A 26,727-nucleotide genomic window follows, 5' to 3' on the forward strand; every position below is an offset into this window, starting at 1 on the left:
TTTGCCACTTCATCCTTTCCACCACAGGAGGATATGACACTAAGGTGCCATCACTGAGAGAGGAATTGGGCAACTATGAGTTAACTGTGTTTTTAGGTAACGATGGGTTAACTAGGTAACTATGCTCTTTGTGGCATGTGCCGCCCATGCCCATAGTAACCATAACAGCTTCTGTCACCAAAGGAGCAGAATGGGACTCAGAAAGTCCTGCCAGAACTCTCTGCTCTCCCCACCACCACACCTGCTTCTGTGCTTTGCGTAAACTCTGCTTCCTATATTCTCAGGGAAACTACAATGAAAGTAAGCCTTGTACATGTGAAAAGAGGTATATAGAAAAGAACAAACTTCTATTCTGGGCTCTCGAGATGGATAGGAGTCACTTGCTGAGCCACAGGTGTTAAAAGCCAATTTTGTTCCTATCTTCATATTAAGAGTAGCCTGTCTGGGGTCCTCACAGTTTCCACCTTCATCATCAGAGTGGAGACTAAGCCCCCACTAGACACTGAAACTGTTAGTGGCCTGATCTTGGACTTCAAGCTTCAAAATTATAGAACTCAATTTCTATTCTCTAAAAGCCACCCAATCTAAAGTACATTGTTATGGGATTAAGAACTGAGACATTAGGTACATAGTAGAATAAGATACAATTTACTTTGCCAAGGTGATGGAAGAGGAAATTTCTTTGGGTTATTTCTAGATGGCTGCAGTATACTCATAATGCTTGACTAAAGTTAAAATGTTTCCTAGCAACTGATTCTCAAGATCAACTTCTATTGTAAAATGAAATAGTCCAGACAGAATAACTTTAATATGCTAGTGATAGAACTTCAGAATCCACAGGCAGAAACAAGTTGCTGACATTGAGCTTCAATTTTACAAATTTAGGTAGGTACGAACTTGGAAAAAATTTTAAGCTAATATTTTTTGACACAAGTAACACGTTTGACTATATAAACATGAAAATTATATTGAACCTGAAGTGGAATGTGTAATGTGAGGAGGTTAAATTCAGAGTACTGTGGCGATGGCCAATTAACTCTGTAGATAAACATCTAATGACCCTCCCTGCTTATTAATTTAGAGCTTTGAGTCCAAACTCTGTATTGTCCAGTTAAATTTAATTCTGGTCTCATGCTCCAGATTTTCCTCACTTCCTTTCATGGCTCATCACAGTTTGAAGTTTTGAAGCGAAAGAAAGAAAGTCATTGCCATTGTATTCGCATGCTGTTGTAGTCTTCTGTGAGATGAGAATCTTCTCTCAGTTTGCCATCTTATGTGAAGACATCCTGTCTCTCCCAAGGGGAAAATTAGTACTAATCTTAGGGTTCAGAATGAATTTTACATGCCATTAAAAGACACAATACAACAATCCAATTTAGCCAAAATTTTCCACTCCCTTGTAATTAAAAAGCATTGAACATTATCAATGCACAGTCCTTTACGTTTTCTATTGTTCTCTGGACCTAAATTAGATAAAAATCCATACAATGGTTTAAGTTTGTTACTATTATCAATTGACAACTATGAGGCAGGAGATTAGGGGGTGGCAAAGTTGGGGGCAAGTGAGCATGTGCTCTCAGTCACGGAAATCCAGGGCACATGTGCAGAAAAATCGTTCTTGAAGCCCTGCACCCTGGACCAACCAGAAAGTGGCATCTTTGATTTTTTCTTGAGAAATCAAGCAAGTTTTTGATAGAACAGCCTGAGGAAGGGAGATACAAAAGACAGCAGCCATTAACCTCCTGGCTGTGGTAAGCTTTTAGTGACCCACTCTGCACTCTAGATAGCGTTCTTCTTTTCCTATTTTTAATGGACCCGCACTCACTCTGCAGAGCATATTTCATTTACTACCTTCAATACCTTTAATAAGTGTAAATCCTTGCTAGCTTTTTCACTTGTCTTGACCAACTCTTTGTTCAGGACAACAAGAACCTAGCATCTCTAGAAGGAGCCCACAGCACCCCAGAACCCCTGTAATAAATACAGTACTGACAGATGAGGAAATTAGGGTACAGAAAGACACAGCTTGAAGGAGGCAGGGATAGGTGCAGGAACATTCTGGAAAGTCAGGAGGCAGGCTGTGGTGGACAGGGACAGGGCAGCAGTTGGAGGCAACCTCTGACCACTCTGGCACTGTGCCTATCAAGAATACTTCATTTGCCGGGGATTTAGCTCAGTGGTACCGCCGCCTGCCTCAAAAGTGCAAGGTCCTGAGTGTGATCCCCAGTACCACCCCCCCCCAAACAAACAAACAAACAAACAAACAAAAAAGCCGAAAGAGCAATGCTCTATTCCTGCCACCTAGAAATCCCTGCACTGGTCTTGTTAGTCTTTTGGGCTGGGGATTTAGCTCAGTGGCACTGCACCTTCCTTGCAAGGTTCTGAGTTCAATCCTCAGTACCAAAGGAAAAAAAGAGAGAGAATACTTAACCATGCCCTGAAGCATTTTAAATTATATTTTCCTCAAATGATGGCAAAATTTCTTTATTGAGTCCCTACCATTTAAAATTGTAGGTCTGAGGATGTAACTCAGCAGCACAGTGACTGCCTGGCAAGTGCAAGGTCCCGAGTTCAATTCCAGTATCAAAAAAAAAAAACTGTAGTTGTAGCTGAAACTCTTAATACCCGGGCTGCAGAGAGAGCAAATTAATGGGATGTCTGAAACCAGGCAGTGATTTTCTAGCCAATTTAGTCTACTGCTCCTAATGCTTTTTCCTGTCCCAGTGGTCTCTCCATTTCCTTTTTGTTCTTCTCCGCATCTCAGCTGCTTTCAAGTGCTCATGACAGACTGGTACCTTTGTTCTTTACCTCTCCCTTCCTCTCCATTCTCACCCCTTACCCACTGACCACCTACACCCAGTTTTCTTCTCAAGACTTCGAACAGCTTGATTCACACCCATCACATCTTTTCTCCAACCTTAGTAGGGAGACTTTCTCATGCATTGTTGTAACTACCCAGTAGAAACAAATATGAACATTTCCAGAAATCTCTTTGAAGTTAGAAATTAACTCATTTAATTGTTGCTCGTGTCCATCAAACTGCGAATTTTTTATATTTGATAATTTTTCTCTATGTGAGTACTGCATGAGAAGTTTGTCTAATATTGGAAGGTAAGTGGGTTCTGATACTATGTGGGTCTCTGCTCAAATCTTTGTAGAGCTAAAGAAGGAACTATACAGATTAGCTGGCATTTTGTTCTACTTAACCAAAAACTCAGAATTATACATGGAGGAAAGAAATGAAAATGAAAAGTTTTCACAGAGATGTCTTTACTTCTAAGACTTATTTTGGGTTGGTTTTGCCACGTTCTAGCCAGTTTGGAATGCCTCTCTTCAAACTGGCACAACTAATGACTTGGGATCCAGTTATGCAAGTATCTCTTTTACTTGGCATGTTTCTTACCCCAGAATAAACAAGAGGTGAGTTCCATGGTTCCATTTCATCTTTGGAATGTGGCACCTGTTCAGTTTTTCAATCTGCTGGGAGGTCACAAGACTCTGCTTCTTCTGCAGTTTCCCTGCCCTATCAGTGTTCTCCTTAACTACCTTCTGGAGATACTGGTGGTGTACAGTTTTGCTGGCACTCACACTTACAGTGAGGAGAGTGGCTGTGGTGGAATTCTGCTGAGGATGAAAGGGAGTATCCCAAAGAATTTCCTAATCCCATTTTGCCTTAGCATGAGGGAGATTATGGATTGTTCATTTCCTTTCTCAATCCAATCTTCCATACCAGACATATCACAAAGTTCCTTTAATATATGATAGAGCAAATTCCTAGTTTGTAGCACTGGTAGAGATTTTATTTCAAGTCACCGTATGCCTGTGCTCTTGTTAAAGGAGACACTGAATGGGAGTAAAATGTGTTTTCATCTGAGAATTCAGGAGACCACCTGAATTGATTGACATTTTGATTAAAAGTGAAAATCAAGAATGCCAAAAATACATCAAGTTATTTCAGATATTTGATTGTTATGACCCAACTGACAATTGTTGAAGTTTATAATCTGAACAAATGTTTCATTTATTAACACTTGATTATAATTATTACCATGTCCTGGGATTGTTAAAATACAAGAGTTAAATATTTCAGGTATAAATAATAACTCCAAAAATTATATCAGTAATAGTTTGAGAAAGCCTTTAAAATGAGGATCATGTCAATCATTTGAAATTGGTTATTGTCCTATCTGTATAAAAATTATAGATTTGTTGAAGTATTTAAATATGACTTTCCTAAATGGAAAGAAAAAACCCACTTTATTTTTCTAAATAATATCCATATTGAATAGTATTTGACAATAATGGCCAAAAAAAAAGTTGGTTTAACTTTTTGAATTGACAGTATTTACAAAATAACATTAGAAGATTTAAAAAATTTTTTTCTAGGGCCGGGGATTAAGCTCAGTGGCACTACACCCCCCTTGCAAGCACAAGGTCCTGAGTTCGATGCCCAGTACTGGAAAAAAAATTTTTTTCTTTTGTGGCACTAGGAATAGAACTGAGGGTCTGCCATTGTGTCCCATGGCATCCACCATACCACTGAGCCATACCACCAGTCCACATTAGGTCTTTTGCATAAGTTGTAAGAAGATTTAGTAGGATAATTTATTTTTATACTTAATTTAACTTTAGTAAGGCTTTAATTTTGATATAAAAATGCAACATCAATCAGATTGCCATTCAAAACAGCTTTTTGTAGAAGGTGTCATTTCTAAATGTAAAATCTCCTCTGTCCTTTTCCCCATAATCTGCAGTGAATATTTTAAAATGTGTAAGAAATATATAAAGCAATGATGTCTTAGGTGCTTCCCTTATTGCTGGGACAAAGTACCCAAGATCTACAATTTAAAGGACAGGTTTATTTTGGCTTATATTTCAATCCAAAATTAGCCGGCTCCAAGGCAGGAAGGCAGACAAGAACTGCTCATGGCATGGCAGCCAGGAAGCAGAGAGAGAAGAGAAGGGGGTAGGGAGGGGCATCAACAGGACATACCCCAGTGACGCACCTCCTCTGACCAGACCCCACAGCAAGTCAGCTGTAAGTCCCCATAACACCCTCAAAAGCCCCTATAAGTGCATGACGCTTTGGGACATTTGAGATCTAAACCATAACATGTGATGTAGAAAATAAACTCTATAATCTGAAAAAGCAAAACTATACAACTGAAGTTAAAGCCATCATGGCTTTATTCTTACATATATGAGTGATTTCCGTAAAGAAAGGACAATCATTGAGTTTTCTTTTACATAGTCTCAACAATAGATTTCAATTTTTTTGAAGATACTTTCATCATTCCACTACCATGCTCTCGATTTTGTTTCCTATTTTCACTTAATTTCTTCAAAAAACATGAAGTCCTGGATAAAACATAAAAACAGAAAAGTGAGTAGTCAGAAAAAAATAACAATTCTCATACACAGAAAGCTAAGAGAACAGGTCACATATAATAACATCTGTTAAACAAGAAAAGTTAAATTTAATATGTAAATCTCAGAAAAGTCTGTTGCTATATAAATTCTGCCTTCATCTAATTTAATAGTTACTCAGTTCTATATTTATCTGTTGATATCTGTATGAATTTATTAACTCCCTGGCAATTTCCCTAAATAGCATTTTTATACACTCCTGAAATCTTTCTCTTTCATTCTTTCTGCCTGAACTTTTTGTAGCCCTTCTCTAGCAATACAACTTCTCTACTGACATGGTAGGGGTTCCATATACAGCGTTTTTCAGGATAATGACAGCCATATTAGAGGTAGGGCACATTATAAACAGAACATTTTGGCTCAGGCTCATCAGTTCTTTCTTCCTAAACTGTTCTGTGCCCCAGCTTGTTCCATTCCTCTTCTGACCTGACTAGACCTTAACCAAGATTTGAAAAAACAGACTTACAATGAGAAAACATGCACCAAGCAGCGCAGCTTTTATTTTCACATCAAGGTCCAAAGGGAACTGGATTCCAAAGTTGTCAGCGTCTGTGAATGCCTCTCTCAAAAACCCACTCCAGTGCTTGGTAATTTTGCCAACTACAGATTCTTCATCAAGAGATTTAATCTACATTGCAAAAAGTAAAGTCTTAAGGATTTTCTAGACAATTCATAGCAAAGCTACTTCCAAAGTTGCAGTAAATTTAAACCAACACTGTACTAAATTATACCTCTATGTAACTATGACTGGTAACCCTAGATATTCGTTGGTTCCTGGATATATTTTTAGGTATATGAAAAATTGTTTTACAATAAAGATAAATTATATGAAAGCAATTTTAATGATTTATTATCTATTTTGTATTAAGACAAAAATAATAAATTATTTTAATTAACCCCAAACAAAATACAAGCAGAGAAGAAAAACAAAGTATTTCTTTGATGTAATTTTGAGAAGCAAAGAGTTTACGTGGGCTGCAAATTTAAACACGACGGAAAGCTCATCTCCAGCCACATCAGAAAGGGAACATGAATTGCTGAAAGTCTAAAAATGACAGTTTTTGCAGTCCATGTAAACTCTGTGCTTCTCTCAAAACAGAAATGTGACAGGAGTTTTATTATCCTCCTAATGGTTTGTAGCGGAGATGACAATGAAGCATAATTGGGGAACAATGTGTTATACAGTAAGTAGTTCCTCCTTATCTGTGGGGCTCTAGGGCAGTCCAAAACTAAACCCTATATTTGTTCCTATTCATGCATACCTATAATAAGGTTTAATTTATAAAGTAGGCACAGAAAGCTTAGCTATAATTACTAATCATTAAGTGGAAAAAATATAAAAATATGAGCATACTGTAATAAGTTATATGAATTTGTTCTCCCTCTTTCTCTTTCAAAATATCTTACTGTTGTCATCATTTTTCTGATGCTGTGAGATGATACAGTGCCTGTGTGTGGGGATGAAGGAACGTTTCTGAAGGAGGCATTGTGCAGTCCATTAGGATACTTCATTAGGGCTACTTGAACGCTAGCAGCGAGGCAGCTACCAGTATAGTTGATCTGATAATCAACTATTACCAAAAAGGCTACTAAGTGACTGACCTAATGAGAAGGCAGTACAGATGGTGAATTATGCTGGAAAAAAGGATCACTCGTGTCCAGGCTGGATGGAACAGGATGGGGCACATGACCCATCATATTACTCAGAATGGCATGCAATTAAAACATAATTTCTGGATTCTCCATTTAATATTTTCAGACCACAGTTGACTGGAGGTAACTGAAATTATGGAAAGCAAAACTGAAGAAAGTAAAGTTCTTCTGTATTAACCTTATTAAAACAATATTTGCCTAATTTGGCTTTTTGGAGGAAGTCAGATTTTCTGAATATGGCCGAGAGCACAAGATAGCCTATATGGTGGATTAAAAAGAATTCATGGGCTTGGACAATCAAATTTAGAGGACAAGGATAAAGTTCTCTTTAAAATGAATAATATGGGGGCTGGAGATTTAACTCACTGGTTCTGCCGCCTGCCTTGAATTTGGAAGTTCAATCCCCATACCAAAATAAATAAATAAATAAATAAATAAATAAAATGAATAATATGTAGTGCCACTATAGAGAAACCACCATGTTTTAAGGGTTGCACAATTTAATTTTTATTTGACTACATAGCTTTTTTCCATTTAGCATAATCAACACTGACTTAATCAGAATAGTGAGTGAAATTAAAGATGTAAGCACATTATTTCTCTTCTGGATATCAGTACAAAATATTTCTTTGATATATTTGTAAAATGTTATAAAATTATATTCTTTTTTTTTGGTACTGGGGATCGAACTCGGGTCCTTCCGCTTGGAAGGCAGGCGGCGGAACCACTGAGCTAAATCTCCGGCCCAAAATTATATTCTTTTTACATTAGGAAAGCAAATCTATAAACTCTATGACACTTCTAACCTTAAAATCAATATCTGTACAGCATCTGCATGCAACACATGGACCAGTGATTTTTAGTACATCCTCTCTCCTCTCATTCTGAACAGCATACTTTGGCAGACATGGGTGCCACTTCTGAGTAATGTACCCTATTGGAACACCAGGAGGAGCTTGAATTTCAATCTGTAATACCAGAAGAATATATGTGAATGTAATAATAATCATAATGTCTACAGGAAATGAAGGGGTTAAAATTCTTCCTGAAGTACTTTACAAACAGCCATGGTAATTACATACTGACCTCCTGTAGGCAGCAGGGGAAACAACAGTCATCACACCTTAGTGGTCTCTCCATAGTTATGACTTCTCGGCCCAAATTATCAAGAATCTTCAAGGTAAAAGGCCTACATGGTCCACAGCAATTTCGAGTGCAGCAATCAGTATCTTCCACTGCAAAGTAAACCCTCTGTCCAAGGCTGTTCTTAATTTCAAATTTGTTATTAGTTTCAAAGCCTGTTAAGACTAAAAACATAAAAGAGGAATTCATCATCACAATTTTGTAAGAATAGTGAATCTCTCATAATATAACATTTAGCGATACAAGCTTGGAAGATACTTCAAAAAACACAAAAAAGAGGAAAATGAAATGCATTTAGAAGTGATCTAGATAGAGGAAATGGGCAAAGGGAAAGAAGGAGAGGCTATTCTTGTCAGAAGAAATTTTTGTGAAGATAGACACAAATAACCTGGTTGACCGCCCCATGGGACTGCCAGTGTCATATTTGTGATGGTGGATTTGCCTTTGATTGCAAAAACCTCTCCTCTTTCTAGAAATACAATCAATATAGTGAGTGCATACCTTCCAGAAGTTCAACTTGCTGGTGAATCAGAATCTGATCTATCTATTATAAGAAAAAGAAAATTTGAGCATATCATTAATTATTAAAGTTTAACATTATCAATTTTTAAATTTACATTAGGCTTTAGGGTAAAACTAAATTTTATTTTTTTAATTGGTAAAAGATTTGTGGAAATTTATCACTTAATGTGAGAAACTTCAGGTCAAATAAAACTTTACACTGGAAGTCCTAAAACAATTTTCTTTATAAAAGAAGCTCAAGAAATGATCATTGTTTTATTCATTTAAGCATTTCCCTACAACTTTCAAATTATTAGTGTACTTGATACAATCAGTTATGATAGGTGATAATTTCCTGTATATATTTTATGGATTCTTGATTTTGAAAATGGGTATTTCATTTCTTTTTTTTTCAGAGTATTTCTTAAAGAATTTGTTTCTGACTAAATTTCTTATATCATGGTTGAATGCAGTATGGAAAATGAAGTTAGCAGAATGTGCTGATTTACTAAATACTGATTTTATACTACAACAACATTTGTTTATATGCTTATAAGCTGGAGACACAGAGCTTTTATTCTTATTTTATCTACTTGATTTCTTACACAAAATAAATGTTAAACCTCATATGTCAAAATTCACTATCCTGCTGGCAGCACAAAATATTGGCCTTTTCCCTCTTATTGTTGGTATTTATAAAATTGGATCTTGCAAAGAGCAAAATGGCCATTATAAATGTGCAGTTTTATTAGTTGTAAAAATATGTGTCATATTACACACAGAATATGAACTTTTTGTTTCATACCACTTATTGAAACTAAGCAAAAATCTTTATTTAAAATTTCTTTCAAGTTTCCAGGAAAGTATTCAGTTTGGGGATGAAAGTGTACTGGGTTCAGAACCAAACTCCAGATTGAAACACCAATCCCACTATTTTAGCATTCTGACCCTGAGCAAGGTATATAACTTCTGAGTAGTTCCTCTTCTGAAAAATGGTGATAATTGTAGCACCTATATGCCATAGTTGTTTCTCTAAGAATTAAGTGAGCTAATATGTTATGCTCAGGACAAAGATTGTTTATTGAATATTTCCTATTATTAAAGGTTGAATTCAAGACTATAGAAGACACAGATACCACAGATATTTGCATTTTGCTTAAAAAGTGAATCTGACCTAGAAGAATCAGAGTAAACTGTCAGCAGATAATGTTTTGTCATTTCAGACTTTGGCAAGTTACTCCCTTTGGTAATCTAGTTACATGAACTGGAAGCACAATTGTGTCTTGAGTATTTCATGCATTTGCAATTACCTGACTTAAATATTCCAGTCCAGGTGGACAGTTCAATGGAACTGATGGTGCTGGCATCCATGATACCCCTGTGGGTCCACCTGGCTGATGATTACATCCTTGTTGATTTTGTATAGGAAACTTGGGTTGGACAGCACCCGGGTAGTCAGGTGGTGGGACTGCGTAGTCAGTTGGGGAACCTGGATTTGCACCCTCGGACTTCGGATAGCCAGAATGTGCCGGTCCTAAAAGAAGAACAAGTGAAATAATTTATAACTTCACAGAAAAGTGGAATCAACACATTTTTAATTACCCCAGGTACTACAAACTGACCACTTACAATACCTGTATCTGTGATGTTTAATGTGTTTTTTATCTTTCAATCCACTGTGGTTGCATAGCCACTTCTATTTTGTGGGTGGTAGCTGTGGAATAGAGGTAGCCTATAGCTTTTGCATTCAAAACTCAGATGGAAAAAGGGTAAGAAAGTCAACTATGACCTGGAGTCAGTCATATAAACATATAGGCATGCCTTCAGAGAAAAGAGAAATACCACTGAGTAGAAGATCCAAACTAAAGGGTTTGACCAGTATTTCAAGGACCACCACTCCTGGTGATAATTTTAGAATTCTAACAAATGATATGTCCTATATGTGCAAAACTGGAAATAATTTTCGCCTTTCTCCCCAGGGGGGTTTTGGGAAAACCTGGAGACATTTCTGTCAGAACTACAGAGAAGGGTGGTTCTCTCATCTGGTGAGTAGAAGCCAGAGATGTTGCTAAACATCCTAAAATGCCCAAAACAGTGCCCTGGAAAGAAAAATTCTCCAGCTCCAGTGATATTATATCACTGCTGAGAAACCCCGATGTAGAAATAAAGGAATGCCATTTCTTTCAACACGTTCAAGTTACATATCTGGGTCATAGTTTGCCTGGGGTGCTTTTTGCCTCTTAGTATTAGGGATGGAACCCAAGATCTCTCTGAGCTAAAGCCTCAGGCACTTTTAGTTTTTATTGTGAGACAAGTTCTCATTAAGTTGCCCCAGTTGGCCTTGAACTTGCTATCCTCCTGCCTCTGCCTCCTAAATTCCTAAGATTATAGGTGTGTACCACTGCACTTAAATTTGCCTGAACTTCTAATCTGTGGAATATTCTTTTCCTATGCCTGCATCCATAAATATAAATATATATATATATGGTATTTGGGTTGGAAATTTAAATTTCACAATTTAACAGCCTTTGTTCTCTGAAAAGTACAGTTTGAGAAATAAGGATGGCAAAAATTTTAAGAGGCAAAATTCTTTTAAATACTTGATTAGAGAAAAATTTAACCTGCATACTTTGTAATCTCTGAGAATGTGTGATTACAAAGAAGTGTCATAAACTTATTTGAACAGTATTAATTCCATAAGTATGGAATATATTCTACGTGATGTGTTCTACAATATTTCAACATTAAAAACCACTGGGTGTGGTGGCAAATGACTGTAATCTCAATATTCAGGAGCCTGAAGATGAAGGATTGCCATGAGTTCGAGGCCAGCCTGGGCTAGTGAGTTCAAGGCTAGGCTGAACTCTACAGTAAGATCCAAAACAAAAACAAACAAACAAACAAAAATACACACAAAAACCTAAACAAACTATTTAGAATAGGCAATTATAAGTATTTTTTTTTTACATGGAAACATTTCTGGAAAAATTCACATCCCATTAAAAAACAGGTCTAATAACAGACAGAACTTCACACTAATGCTTTTAATATAGCTTTTATAATTTATTCCTTCTACGGTGAATAGTAATAGATAATAACATGTCACTGGCTGTGTTGTAGAACTAGGGGAAAAACCTATTAGTGCAGAAACATGTTCTCATTGGGCTTATAGTCAGCTTCCCGGAAGATAAAAAGAAAAAGATTTCATATTGATGTGATAGGGAAAATACACAGAGATATCAGGGTTCAAGGCAGTTACTTTAGTACATACAATTTACCTGAATATCAAAAGATGACTATGGAAAGCTTTATATAAAGATATGGTGAAAAATCCTCCAGCCAGAAAGAAGAGAAAATACAAAAACCTGCACTTTGGGAATGATCTGAGACGTTTGGAAATAAGGACATCATGAGAAATAAAAAGAATGGCTGTCATTAAAGCAACAGGAAACAATTCATCTCTGGAGGCCCTTGGAGAGGAGTTTGTATTGTATTCTAAGTGGCAAATTTGTAGGATTCTGATTAGAAGGGTGAGTTCCATGATGTCACCTGTATCTTATAAAGTTTTTAGAATTTCGGAGCACTGGGGTGTACATGAACTACATACACCTTTTTTACATTAAATATACTTTAAATGATCTCTAGATTTCTTATAACACCTAATAAAATATAAATGCTATTTAAATAGCCGTTACAAAAATATATTGTTTAGGGAATAATGTCAAATCTGTACATGTTCAATGAGATGCATTTTAATTTTTAAATATTTTTATTCTGTAGTTGGTTATGAGAAAATGTAGAGCTGACAGTAGTTACCTCCTAAATATGTTATGAGATGAAATGTGTAAATCCACATAAACTTCACATTTAGATCAATGCCTAAAGCATAGAGAACTCTTGATTTTAAGCTGTCATTATTGCTAGCATCATCATCATCTTGAGTACTGTATGTATCCTTGGTTTGGGGAAACAAAACAAAGCTATTTTTCTAATAAACTCTCAGGTTTAATTATACTTGAATTTAATTTTATATGCCTGGTTTTAGGTAGCTATGAGATGGATTAAATATTATAGACTAATAGTTCTCTGAACACAAATGCTGTAAGAATTTACAAGAGAGGTTCTCAACCCTGGCTTCCCATTTGCATCATTTGGTATACTAAAAATTTAAGCCGTTGAGTTCAGAGGTCTGATTTAGTTTTTCTGGGATGGTACTCTGGTATGAGTATTTTTAAGTGTTTCTGCATGAGACCCAAGGTAGCCATGGCTGAGGACTACCACCTTAGAGCCTTGTTGCTTTTCTGGATAAGATCTAGAACTCACAGGGAGATTTTTAAGACAAATAAATAGGCTATTCAGCTCCCAAGCAAATTGGTATGCTCAGAGAAGAAACCAAAATGGATACACTCTTTTATCTAAACCAGATCATCTTTGAGCCTAAGTCCCCACAATGTTCTTTCAATATATGGTTTGCCTGCATACTTGTAAATCTGGGCATAACAAAACCTTTGCCATTTCCAAAGGTCTAGTAATGTTGATTACTGCATATGTGTAATGAAAATTTCTGAATTCTTTTATGCATTGGTTCAGAAAAACAAAGATGCATTCCCTACTACATAGTAGTATGACCCAGTTACTTTTCTTACAGATGCAAAGCATGACTTAGCATGTATATAAAAAATAAGCTTTCATGTGTGTTACAAAATGAAAATGAGAATTACTCCAAAGTAGCTTTGTTTCTATTGATTGCAACTTCCAGGTTTAAGCAATTTTATCATTTTTTCTTTTGTTCTCATTAAACACAATTGTAAACACTGCCTGACTCAAAAACAGCTAAGGACAAATCTCCCAAATGTCATGTCATATATGATCAGAATTTTCAGACTAGATGAATGAAATGATGACAATATTTCTCATTATCTGTACTTCGAGGTTTAATTATATGCAGCATGTATTTCACTTGCTAATGTAAACTTAGTAGTGATTCTATTAGTTCTGCTTTATACTTTTATTGTTCTCTGCAATAAAAAAATTACTCCCAAGGAATTTTATATATAATGCAAAAGAAAACCAGGAATAGTGAGGCTGTCAAAATTTCTTAAATACAATTTTAATAAGAGCTACTAAATGGAGATACATACTCTTTTCCCCCTTCTCTTGCTCTATCTTGGGAGTACGCATTGATTACTATCACTTTGCTTCCTCAATCACATATTTTACCTTGTGGTGTTGCTGGTGGATTTTGCCTGGTATATGCAGTTGGCCAATTTGTTCCTGGATGTGGAATATCCATTTGCATGTCTGCAATTCAAGGAGAAGTAAACATGTCCACTTAAATAAAGTTATGTTAGAAAGGAAGATGCACTGGTGTTACATAATTTTCACTTGTGTGGTCTTAAACAGTATTTAACTAGGCAAAATAAATTCACTTAACATTGGTCATACCCATTATCAGAGCTAATCTGCAGTAAAATCCTGTTTCCAATCAATTCCCTTTTCAGTAAAATGAGACAGCTGAGTTACTGGGGCTAAATTTCTAGTTCTTCAAATATGCTTCTGAGTGTTTAGTTCCCTACTTTTATTTTGTGATATTAGAAAAAAGGAGCTTTAAAAGCAATATAGACTCTGAAGAAAAGTATAAGTAAAACCAGTTAGATGTTGTGATGCTTATGCTAGGATTATGGATGATTTTAAACATACCTAGAATCACTGTTGGAGGAATAATTTTTAAAATATTTAAAATAATGCCTAACATCTTTATGCTTACTCTCAGCCTACACTAATAATATTGAATATGAAATTTCCAACATATAATTTATTCTGACCTAAAAACCCACAATATTTAATTACACTAAGCTAACACATTAAACTTTGTTATCTGATAATAATTAGGACTTCAATAATCTTAATACATGCACAAATGGTTCAACTTAAGTTCTCTATTCACACGTCTCTCCAGTGATACATTTTTCCACCTGAACCATCACTTGTGTCATGGGGCTACAGTGGCTCTGCCTTTATAGAAGTTTATGGTCCAGTAGATACTACACTTACATTTTCTTCTCTATTTCCTTATAATTTACCAACTATAAGTAGAAAATCATTTGTTTCCTAATCATGGTGACATGGATCATTGCATGAATGTGAAAAATATTATTCAAATTTTGAGTCTAACATTTTGTATATGTGTCTCTACTATGAACTTTCAAGTAAGACTATTTAATCATAATTTTATCAGGAAGGCTGCACTGTATACCCCATTTGATCAGTTTCATAGGCACTTCATCAGAATATAGTCCATACAAACTGAGGAAATTCAAGTAACAAAGAAATTTGACTTTACACATTCTACATTACACATTCACCAAATTATGGCAAATCTGAAATACCAAAGGTCATTCCATCCAAACTATTCTCTGCTATTTCTCACCTAGGTGAATAGCCTAGCTCCCTCCATCTCTGGCTGTTTAAATCCTGCCTGCAGCCTACACTACCAATCTCAGCTCAAAACAACAGGATCAGATTCAAATCAGATCTCAAGCAAATATAGTTCATGTCTGATTTAAAGCTCTACCCTTAACTGGCATGTCACATTCTGGCATCTCCTAACAGGGACCATTATTTCACTAATGTAAAACATATACACATTTTCAGGAGCACAAGGCTTCAAGAAATCAACCACTCATAATACCTGGTTTGTGTACCAGAGCAATGACCCTAGATTCAGGAAGTCCAGAATGAATTCATGCAAAGAGAAAATAGGTGAATGGGTAGATGTTCAAGTGGATGAGAACACATGAATTATAGATCAATTTCTGTACTTTGAAATGCAAATTAAAACAGCTTAAAAAAAGCACATGGCTGTCACATTGTATTTAAGATATATTATTTTTAGTTCATCATATATGTGACTATACATTAGTATGCATTCTATGCATATTTAGAAACACTTTATTCCTATTTATACACGATATACAAGAATACCATTTTTTCTAAAAAACTGAAGAGTTAAAAATGTGACTATAATCATGGCAAATGGATCTTTATTTTCTAGGCATTTTTTTATAAGTACACGTTTGCAGTACATAATGATGAGATTCATTGTGGGGAGTTGGTATGTTGGTATGTACTTAGGGTTAGGGTTAGTTAATTTTTTTTTTACTTCCCCTTCCTCTCTCCTCTCACCCTCCTCTCTTCATCTCTAGATCCCTTTCCTATATGCAAAACATCTATTTCTTATGTTTTATTTTTCTAACTCAGGTCAAATCACATTAAAGTTTCTATCATATAAAACACCTTCATTATTTATAAATTCACACTTCAAAAGCTTTAGGAGTTTTAAAAATAAATTAAGTCAAAAGAACAATGAACAGATGATCCCAAACTTCTCGTGGGAAAAGGGATTTGGTCCTGATCATGCCCAACGTTGTAGCGAGATGAATTTATTTTGATTATCTCAATAAAAAAGAATAAAAATTTCAGAAAAACAGTATTTGTTTTTTGATAATTCTCTGACATAGTATCTTTCTCTTCAGAACCTGAAAGTTTTAATAAACCAAAATCATTTTACATATTTCATAAATATCTATTTTATTTAGAACTTTCTGAGGAAAAAGGTGAAACATTATGATTGGCATTTATGTATGCCTATACCAATGTGTATATTATAAAATATATATTATGATATGTATCTAAGGATTTTATTACTATGAATTGCTAAATTTAATAAGGTGAAAGATTTATACAATCTGAAGAGAAAACAGAGTATGTGCTAAATTTAATATAATTTATCATTTCTGTATGATTTCATAGATTATACTTCATAAAATAAGGATTAAGGATTATTAAAGCCATAATTAACAAATAATAAATTTAATACCAAAATGCATAGTGAAAACAGAAGAGTGTTCCAGATCAAAACAGTACAGCCTAATATGTAGCTTTCTCCTAGGTTTTTTTTATTATTGAAAATGTTAGTGACTGGATATTTGTGTGCATCTTTTCTATATTTGAAATAGTTAACTAAGCATCAGATTTTGGAGCATAAACAACACAGAGCATATATACAATTTTAGAAAGTGAATAAAGTACTGTGACAAATAACAAGTAAACTGATTTAGCATTGTAGAGAAGAAAAACAAATTCCTGAAGTAAATTATTTACTGTACTTGTCACGATTTAAACAGTTCTGAAAGAGAAGATCTGATATTAGCACAATGTCTACAAATTTAAAGGTCAAATATGACTGTGTAGAATTATACAGTCACATTCATGGGATAGTCCTTATTCATCTACCTTGCCTTATCCTGACATTTACACCTTTTGGACTTGATCCATTCCCTATGCTGCACTTCTGAGTAGGAATTCAGAAGTTGGTGGTGTCAGTCTATGATCATGGACTCATCCTGTAAAACCTGTGGGAAAAGGTTCAGTGATGCACAAAGTCATGAAGAAGCATTATGATCCTAAGACCCCAAGCAACAGCCAAGGTAAAAATTTCAGCCTTCTCAACCAACAGGGGTAAAGAAGCATGGGGTCCCCTTCCCAGCCTCTGAGTTATGCTCCAGGAAGGGATCAGTAGGAAAAGAAGAAAACTTCCCTTTCAGATCATACTACCATAATTATCTCTGGCATTCAGGACTTGTTTTGCTCAATTTTAAATTTGAGAAGGCTGAACATTAAGGCTTTTTTTTGTTGGTTTTTTTTTTTTTTTTTTTTTGGCATACCAGAGAAGTCAGTCTCCAGGTTGTTGTGGTTGTAGCATCCTTGACAATCCAAGTGAAACTTTGTATTTGATTATTTTTACAGAAACATGACTAGCAAATAAAATAAGGACCAGGGATGTAGCTCAGTGGTGCCGTGCCTGCCTGGCAACTACAAGGTTCTGAGTTTGATCTCTGATACTGAAGGGGGAAAAAATAAATAAATAAAATTCTTCCCAATACTTCTTTCTACCTTTGGAACTTAGATCCCATCTCAGTTTCCCCACTAGTCACTACTTTCTTTTCTATAAATCTCTACCCATTTCATGTCTATGCAGCAGTTTCTAGATTGCAAATCTACATAAAGATTAAAAACATTTTTGTTTTAGTTTAAAAAGTACATATTGGGTTGGGGATTTAGCTCAGTGATTCCAGTGCCTGCCTCACAAGTGCAAGGTCCTGAGTTCGATCTCTGATACCAAAAAAAAGAAAAAAAGTACGTATCTGTAGAAATAAATTGTTTTAGTTGAAGAGTCCATAGATAGCTAGAAATAAAGGATACACTGGAAAGTGGGGAGTTCAAAAACTAAACTAATGCTATGCAACATGTTGGTTGCATATTAAGTGTGTAGCTTTGTAAGGTTTCAAGACCTGGCCTAATAAGGAACAACTGATATTTACTTTTCCTGCAATTAGAGATCATCCCTTCTGTGCACATTAATTCTTGGAAGATAAATTAAACAGACTTGTAAATGTGCTCATTTGTTCATGCTTGCTCTTTTTCTTTCTGTTTGGTTACCTTATTTTGAATCTTAGAATATAGTGATAAGCACCTTGTGACATAACTAGAATGAAATCTGGATACTCACTGTACAATAGATTTTATATGCAACAATTATATATCAAGCATTAATATTTGCATTTCTTAATCTCTAGTGCAAAAATATTAAGTGGTTCTTGACCCTGTACATATGCTAATTTAAATAAAGCATTGTGGGGCCAGGGATTTAGCTCAGTGGTTTTGCCGTCTGCCTCGCAGGCACAAAGACCCAAGTTCAATCCCTGGTACCAAAAAAAAAAAAAGCACTCTGCCTGATGGATAAAATCATTTAGCATGTGGATGCCTTGTTAGCAAGTGGATTATCTTGTTTGTTGTCATACTGATCCTTTGGTTTTCTTAACCTTTGTGGACTGACTCCAAGATGCTATACAAGAGGTGATTAAAAAATTGATGAAATTTTTAAAAATTACAGTAAAATACACATTGTCAAGAACTATCAGATTAATTTGTTCAAGGTGAGGAAATATTCTGAGTATTTTGAGGGCGATTAATGGCAAAGTGTCTCTTACTGTAATGAAGTTTTCATTTAAGCATTCACTGTATTTTGTGATCACTCCTCCTTGATCAACTGCTTTTGGCAATTTCTGTCGAATAAAAACATTAAGGGTATCGTTATCCATCATTTTTACTGGATCTGGCACTGTGATTTCTGGCTCTTCCCCAAAGTCAAAATGCTCATGAAATATAAACATTTTGAATAGATTCAGGACAACCAGGCAGCCATGACATCGCAACTAAAGACAAGAAAGAGGACTTCCAGAACTGCTTCAGACAGTGGCAAGAATGATGGGATGAATGTGCTTAAAGCAAGGGATGAGTGTGTTTGAAGCAAGGGAGAGTATTTTGAGGGGAATGGCAATGTATTTTTAACTGTAATAAACTTTTTAAAAAGTTTTAAACTTTCACTGTTCGTTTCCATCACAGCTTATATATAACTCAATTTTGGAAATAATTAGCTATGTTCCAAGTTGAAATAATTAGTTAATAAGTTCAACATAATTTTGAAATAATGGTTTGTATTATTAAAAAGAAGATTCCAGAAAGACTTTAGGAAAGGAAGAAATCATAGTTATGATGTATTCAAAGGAAAAAAGTCTAATAAATTAGTCTTATTATAGGTAGTATCCTTAGAATCATAATTACTCCAGGACAAATACAAAACTGCAAAACATAATCTAATTCTTACATTCTTCTTCCTGACATGAAAGCTTTGGGGGTGAAGGTTTGAAGCATCACGTACTATAAAAGTCATCTTTGCTAAAGTCATTCTGTCAAAAAATCATAAGTTTGGGCCAGGGATTTAGCTCAGTGGTTCCGCTGCCTGCCTCGCAAGCGCAAGGTCCTGAGTTCAATCCCCAGTACCAAAAAACAAAACAAAACATAAGTTCCTGCTAATGAACAAGTGTTCCCCAAAACTAACAAGTAAACCAAAGAGACAAAAGGAACAAAAACTGATTTTTACAGTGAGTTACTCTCATTTGACTGATTTACTACACTTAAAAAGTCTTTCAAGACAACTCAATGCTTTGAAAATTTAAACTGTTTCTTTCCTCAAAATGAGAAAACTAAGCCCCAAAATATAAAATGGCTATTTAATGTCCTACAGGTCACTAGCTGAATTAAGATGACTTGTGACTATGTGCTTTACATTTATTTCCTTATTTCACTGGAATTTAAAAAGGACCAACAACTTTCAGTATAATTTGTTAGATTATCTTTTAGGTATCTTATGTGAAACAGAAAAGCCTTGAATTTCAATTTACTGTTAGGGAAACATGTTTTCAGTAGGCTAGGTAAGTTTTTACTAAGCATTTAGTAAGACAAAATTTGGAAAGTGAAAAAAACAAAGTGCTGCCTTTTCAATCAAGAACTACTCAGTGTAGTTCTATAGAATATATCTTTGTGTACACATGTGTACATGCATATAAATATTTCCTATATAAATATTCATTTATGATACTTGTATAGCTTTGAAGGAGTACTTATTTCTAGGAGAATTCATTGCGTCTACAGCATGTAAACAAGAACTGGGAGAGATAATTAAGACATTTAAATATATTGTTTAAAATGTTCAAGTATTATGATTAAAAGTAAAATTATGATTAAAAGTAAAACTAATGATTAAAAGAATGATTTAAAGTAATTAAAAGTAAAGTAAAAGTAATGATGCTACAAGAGCAGGTTTTGTGAGTACTGATTTAGATAGCAGTGGCAGTGGCATTGTCAGGAAAGTCTCATCTGAATTGAAAACTGCAAAATCAGCCAGACACAGAGGTTTTGGCACGCGTTCTAGAAACTGGGGCATTATGAACAAGAAAACCTCGCAGGTAGAAACTGTGAGGCTGTAAAGACCTTGCCTTGCTCAAGGTAATGAAAGATCTGTAGAGAGCATGGGAGGGAGAGATCTTAGGGTAGAGAGGAGTCAGGTTCACGCACCTTTAATGTCTATCCAACTGTACGCTAAACTACTGTACACGTTATAAAATCCACCTACTTTATATGCCAACTTCAGAAACCCAATTCGTTTTCCCAATCATTTTTCATTTCCTTGTGTTTTTTATTGTTCAAGCCCCAGAACTGTTGGAAAACTCAAAGTGGTATGAACTCAAAGTTCAGCTGTTAAGAAAGTTCATGAAAGACAAAGAGCCTGATCCACCTAACACTTCTCACTGAGAAACTATCACTCTTCTTAACCATATATCTCCAATTGCTAAACCAAAAGAAAAAGTGACTCCTTGGCCTAGAACCTGGAAATGGCCATGCCCAGGCGACCAACCAGAACAACAATACATAAATAAAACACATGAGAACCAGATAGTGAGCTCGGAGTAGCAATGATGTTGTCAAATATTTAAAACAATAAGAGCTAACTTATTACAATATAGTAGTGTTTAAATTTATATAATATATAATTTTATATAATAATGTTTAATTTTATTCAAGTTCCAATACTGAGCTCAGAGCACTTCCCCCAAGCCCATTAATTCTTACAGGTTTCTGGGAGTATCATTAAATCCCCCACCATCCCTCAGGAACAGGAGGTTGGCAAACATTCAATTTCCAAATGAGATTCAGAAGGGATTGTTCCTAAAAGTTTTGCTGCCTTGTCCAGTGGTGTAGATTCTCAGACCCAAACTCTCTCCTCTTCTGTATGTCCTCCAAAGAGAGAAAGGTCAGAGGTGTCATTATCCCCTAAGCTCTTGAAATTCCAGCTGTGGAGAAATTAATTTGATTGGGGGTTCAGGCTGAGAGGCCCTGAGAAAGATAGGGAAAGGGAGAAGAAATACAAAAGATAAAACCTACTAAACGGTTCATAGGAGACAAGATTGTACCTGATATGTGTAGATTTTTAAAGTGGAATTTGGGGACAAAGATTGGCAGATAATGTCAGAATATGATGGAGAAAGATAAATACGCACCCCCATCTGTAACCCAGGAACAAAAACAAAGAATATCCAAGGGATAGGAGAGCAAGGAGTGGAAAGGGAAAAATGACTAACATATATGTATCAATTGCCCAAGACAAATGTACTTATTATACTGTATCAAAAACATATACTAATACAAGACTAATTAAAAAAAAAGAATGTTCATGGATACTATCAAGTGGCTTTTTTTTTCAGAGCTGAAGATGAACCTAGGACTTTTTACAGGTTAGGCAAGCACTCTACCACTGAGTTACATTCCCAACCCAAATAACCTCTTCTCTTAATAAAAGTAAGAAAATCAGTGTAGGAGAAGAAGCTTTTGGTGGGCTAGAAGCAGTATAGTACTCTTGAGGGAGAGTACTATATATATATAATCTCTTAAGGGCTTTTTTTTTCCAGTATAGGGAGAAAATAAAACCACCCAGCCAGACTCTTCCAGGAGGTAAACCACCAGGAGGATGGAATCCTGTGGCTAAGACACACAAGAGCATTCCTTTCCAGTCCTAGAGACCACCTTCAGACAATGAGAAGAGAACAGAGAATCTCCAAAGCAATGCAAGAGCAGAATACTGTCCAAAGTCAGAAAGCAGAAAAATATCTGGCTATGGCACAACCCAAGAGAAACAGCTCTTCCTCATCTTATTTTCCCCCTGGGAACCAGGGATCTAACTGAGGACCTTGTGCTTGTGAGGCAGGCAGAGTGCCACTAAATCCCTGGCTAAATCCCCAGCCCTCAAGCTCTTCCTCTTCTTATTGAGCTTTTGCACAAAATGAGAAACCACCAATATAGTGAAGAGACAACCCACAGCGTGAGAAAATTTTTTTATCAGCTATTCATCAGACAAAGGACTACTATCTAGAATATATAAAGAACTCAAAAAAAACAGACCCTCCAAATTTAAATCCAAAATTGGTCATCTGAAATGAAAAGATACTTCTCAGATGAAGAAGTAGAAACAGCAAATAAATATATGAAAAAATGTTCAACATCACTGGTCATTTGTGAAATGCAAATTAAAACAATGCAGAGATTCACTCCAGAAAGAATGGCTATCAAGAAATCAATAAAAGCTGGAGGGGCTGTGGGGAAAAAGGAATGCTTCTCCACTGTTGGTGGGAGTGTAGACTGGTGTGGCCGCTGTGGAAATCGGTTAGAAGATTCCTCAAAAAACTAAAACTAGAGGTTCCATTTGACCCTGCTATTCCCCTTCTTGGCATCTTCCTGAATTAAAAGCATCTACCACAGTGATATATGCCCACCCATGTTTATAGCAGCAGAGTTTGTAATAGCTAAATCTTGGAAACAACCTAAATGCCCATCAATTGATGAAGGCATAAAGATATGTTTTTGGGCTGGGGATTTAGCTCAGTGGCAATGTGCCTGCCTCAAAATCGAAAGGTCCTGAGTTTTAACCCTGGTACCAAAAACAAAACAAAAAGTAAAGATTTTTTTTTGTATACAATGGAGTACTACTCCGCCTTAAAGAAGGATAGGCTTTAGACATGTATAACTAAATGGATGAACTCGAGACCATACTTTTAAGTGAAATAAATCAGACACACATATTTAAATACCACATTGTTTGTCTGGTGTGAGAAATCAGAAGTGGAAATAAGGACTAAAATGTATAATAGATACTGGGAAATGGGAAGAAAATGTTCAAATAGGAAGAGGAACAAGGGAGGGAGGAAGGAAGGAAAGGACAAGAAAAAAAGTGAAAACAGAAGGAAAAAATGGAAACAAACTTTTGTACATAGGGAGGGGAGGGGCTTGCGGGGAGGGGGAGATGGGAAGGAAGGGGTGGGATGTACCATGTACAGGTGCAAATTCCCTAAGATGAGTGTTGGCATTTTAAGTGCCTAAAATGTACCAATGAATGTTTTGCTATTTTAAAAAAGAGAGACAGCTCTTGTTTGGAGAAGATAAAGTGGACATATGAAAGGCTGCATGTACTCCTTTAGGAGAGGGATGCTGAGGGCAGGTGTTCAGGAGGTGTAACTATGAAGTGGGCTCACAAAAAAACAGAAGGAAAGTGCTGTACTAAAGACAGACAAGCACTCACTATAGGAAAGAAGAGGAAATGCATGAACTGGCAGAACTGGAAGAGCAGCTGAAGGGGAATGAAGTTCCAAGGTGGGAAGGAAACTGAAGAATGAAAACATCTTGAATAGCAGAAAAGCTGCAAAGCACAGGAATGTACATCCAAGAACAGTGAACCATTCACCCACCACCCGGTAACAAGCTGCTCAAGAGAAGGGTCTCCTCCCAAATTCAAGCAACAGGAAGGTGGGTATGTGCACTCCTAGAGTTGTGCATTTCATACTAAAAAGGGTGCATTTAGTACATTTAATGGGAGCAGGAAATAAATACACTCTCAGGTAGGAAAGTCCACCTTCCTCAAGGATGTGTAAGGTAGTTTGGGGAACTCATGAAAAGATGCAATCTCAAGGATGGAGTAACTGGAAAAGGACACTGACTTAGTAGGCTGGTGGCCCATTCCTGCAAACCCAGCCTTTGGATGGAGGCTGAGACAGGAGGATCATGGGTTGCAGGGCAGCCTCAAAAAAAAAAAAAAAAAAACAAAGAAAAGCCAAAATAAGGCAATGAGCTTCATTTGTGAAATGGAAATATGTGCCCACAAATGTCAAGATTTGGACTTCATTATTAGTAGATTTCAGATTTGAAGGCTGGAAAAAGAAAGTGCCTTTTAGATTTATGAAATCCTGGAAACACGTCCTCAGATTTGGAGCCTGGAAAGGACGTTCTTCCTTGGCATTGTGGGGAAGAAAGTATCCACAAACTTTGGTTACTGGACCTCACATGGGAGGGATCTGTTAATGGGAGAATCCCTAAATTGGAAAGGAAGTATTTTGACTGGAGGTTTGAAAGACTGCGCTCCCAGTTTGGAGGAAGCCAGGGAAGGGGGGAACACACTCAGTTTGAGGGGACTTAGAAACTGAGAAAAAAAATTTCAGCAGCGCTGGAGCTTCTCAAGTAAGGAGGTGCGCCGCCCAGATGTTCAGAACTGCAGAGAAGGGGCACACTAGCACCTCCGGGATCTAGAAACAGGGCTGTGCTCCCCAGAATAGGAGAAAAGGTAATAAAGTAAACGCCTTGCCAAAACACAAGGCAACAGCCGCGGTCACTCTCCCGGGCAGCCCCAGGGATCCCTTGCCCCGCGTTCTCAGCTGAGGTCCCCTCAGCCCTAGGCTAACCCGGCCAGGCGGAGGCGAGGCAGGGCGGGCGGGGGGGATCCTGAGCCGAGACCGCACGCGTCCCCGTCTCCGCCTGCTCTGCAGATTACCCCAGATTACCCCACCCCACCCACCCCCTCCTCCCTGCGGCTGCGCCGCTCCGGGACCAAGCGACTAAAGCTAACTTTTATCAAGTACTTTCTGCTGTGCCGGTACTGCTGTAACAAATTATGTGAATGCACATAATACGCTGCTTTAACTCTTACAATTCTTGTAATAGCTACACAATTTAGTAGGTGAAGCAACTGAAGGGAACTTTGATGCATCCAGGTCTGAGTCCAAGGATGTGAAGCAGTGGAGGCAGGATTCAAACTCAACAGCTCAACTCTGGTGGCCTCAGTCACTGCACCATTTCCCCCACCTCTGGCATTCTGCAGTCCCGAGCACAGTTTGGGTTACAACGATAATTCCAATCAATACTTACTGTTCAGTGAAAGCAGTTTATTAGTCGTTCCTTCTAATATCTCACTACACGGCTACCCCGTCGAGAGCCCAGCTTCTGACCACGCAGGGCTGCCCTGCGAGCTGTGGAGCAGTGTAGCTAAGCAAAGCCTTGGGGGATCTTTCAGGCTGGACACCCCGTCTTTAGAAAGTTTCTGGGGTAGCTGAGTAGAGCGCTGGGGGTCTTTCTGCAGCGGGCCAGGTGTTTGGCTGCAAGAGCTAGGACGCCTTCCTCAGCCCGTGCGCCTCTTCCTGACACTTCCCTGGGGCTCTTGGAGCCCTGTCTCCAACCTCCACCCCGCATTCTCCACCCGCAGAGCAAAGGAAAACTGTAGGCCTAGGGCACAACCCCCTCCTGAGACCCAGGCAGGTCGTCCTGGGCTTTGGGGTTGCGGCCAGACAGAAGAGAACCCAGCTCGCTCACCTATTGCTGCTGCAGTTCTTGCTCAGGAATCCGCTCGCCCGGCGGTGCCTACGCCTCGGGGGGACTGGCGCCCACACCGGCCGCCTAGGTTTCGGTTTCCTGAAACTCTCTTGTACCACACAACTTTCTTCCCTGCCCCCACGCTGGGGCCTGGGGCCTCTATCTTCAGTGGCCGCGGCCCAGCTGGCGATGCTAACACCGCTCCGACGCCGGGAGGAGCTGCTGCCCTGCCTGCCTTCCTGCTCCTTGAGAGGCCCGGAAACGTTTGTCCTGTGGTTCGAGATGGATTGAGACGCGTGTCTCCACCTGGACCTGAGAAGTCATAAACCAGGGAGTGTCCCTTTAAGGGAACTCGCTTAATTCTGCCCTGGATTCAGGTGATTTAGGTTACAATTGACTAGGGGTCATCCTAGTTTGTTGGTGCTTTTTATTTCTTACTCTCTTTCTCTTTCTTTCCACTATATGCTGTTTTAAATATTTCAGAAGTCTAATGGGTCACATTTATTTAGAATGGCATAAAGACATTCAGTAGATATTTATTAAATTCAATTTTGATTTTATTACAAATGAAACAAGTGATCTTCCTGTAAGACCGAGGGCCTTACCAAACGCTCCGAGGAGCTGACTGCAGCGAAGAGCACCTGGGAAGGAACACACCGGACACGTTGGAAAATAAAACAGACCTTTATTAGTCTGGCCAGACGACACTCCCGAAGCAAAATAGCTTAGAGAGGCAACTGACTCAGAGTCCGAGGCTGTTCTTATAGGGGGTTGAGGGGGAGTTTAACATGTAGAATTAAAGAAAAGGGGACAAAGGTTAGTGGTCGACTGTCACGTATTGATGGTCAGCAGACATTTGCAGCTTGTTCTATAGATTGTGGTGTCCGAAACATCGTTCCGGGCAAACAAGGA

General features: G+C 37.3%; 1 protein-coding gene across 5 annotated transcripts; it reads right to left on the bottom strand.

The window, feature by feature from the left end:
• Nucleotides 1-5,164: 5,164 nt before the first annotated feature.
• Nucleotides 5,165-26,144, bottom strand: LOC101701036 (phospholipid scramblase 1-like). 5 transcript variants are annotated; one of them, XM_013078302.3, is made up of 9 exons: nucleotides 25,816-26,144; nucleotides 18,777-18,851; nucleotides 13,945-14,025; nucleotides 10,035-10,258; nucleotides 8,725-8,767; nucleotides 8,167-8,387; nucleotides 7,887-8,048; nucleotides 5,894-6,055; nucleotides 5,165-5,358 (listed from the first exon to the last, which is right to left on the bottom strand). In XM_013078302.3, the coding sequence occupies exons 3-9, from the start codon at nucleotides 14,021-14,023 to the stop codon at nucleotides 5,329-5,331; spliced, it is 921 nt and encodes a 306-aa protein (XP_012933756.2). In that variant the 5' UTR covers nucleotides 14,024-14,025; nucleotides 18,777-18,851; nucleotides 25,816-26,144; the 3' UTR covers nucleotides 5,165-5,328. The 5 variants fall into 5 exon arrangements, with proteins under 5 accessions (XP_012933756.2, XP_021108419.1, XP_012933773.2 ...); XM_021252760.2 differs by having other exon boundaries at nucleotides 25,375-25,835; XM_013078319.3 differs by lacking the exon at nucleotides 18,777-18,851 and having other exon boundaries at nucleotides 25,816-26,087.
• Between the last annotated feature and the right edge of the window lie 583 nt (nucleotides 26,145-26,727).

The sequence above is a fragment of the Heterocephalus glaber genome, unplaced genomic scaffold (assembly GCF_053883595.1).
Source record: "Heterocephalus glaber isolate CG9 unplaced genomic scaffold, H.glaber_assembly_v1.0 deba00001504, whole genome shotgun sequence".
Classification (NCBI taxonomy): domain Eukaryota; kingdom Metazoa; phylum Chordata; class Mammalia; order Rodentia; family Bathyergidae; genus Heterocephalus; species Heterocephalus glaber.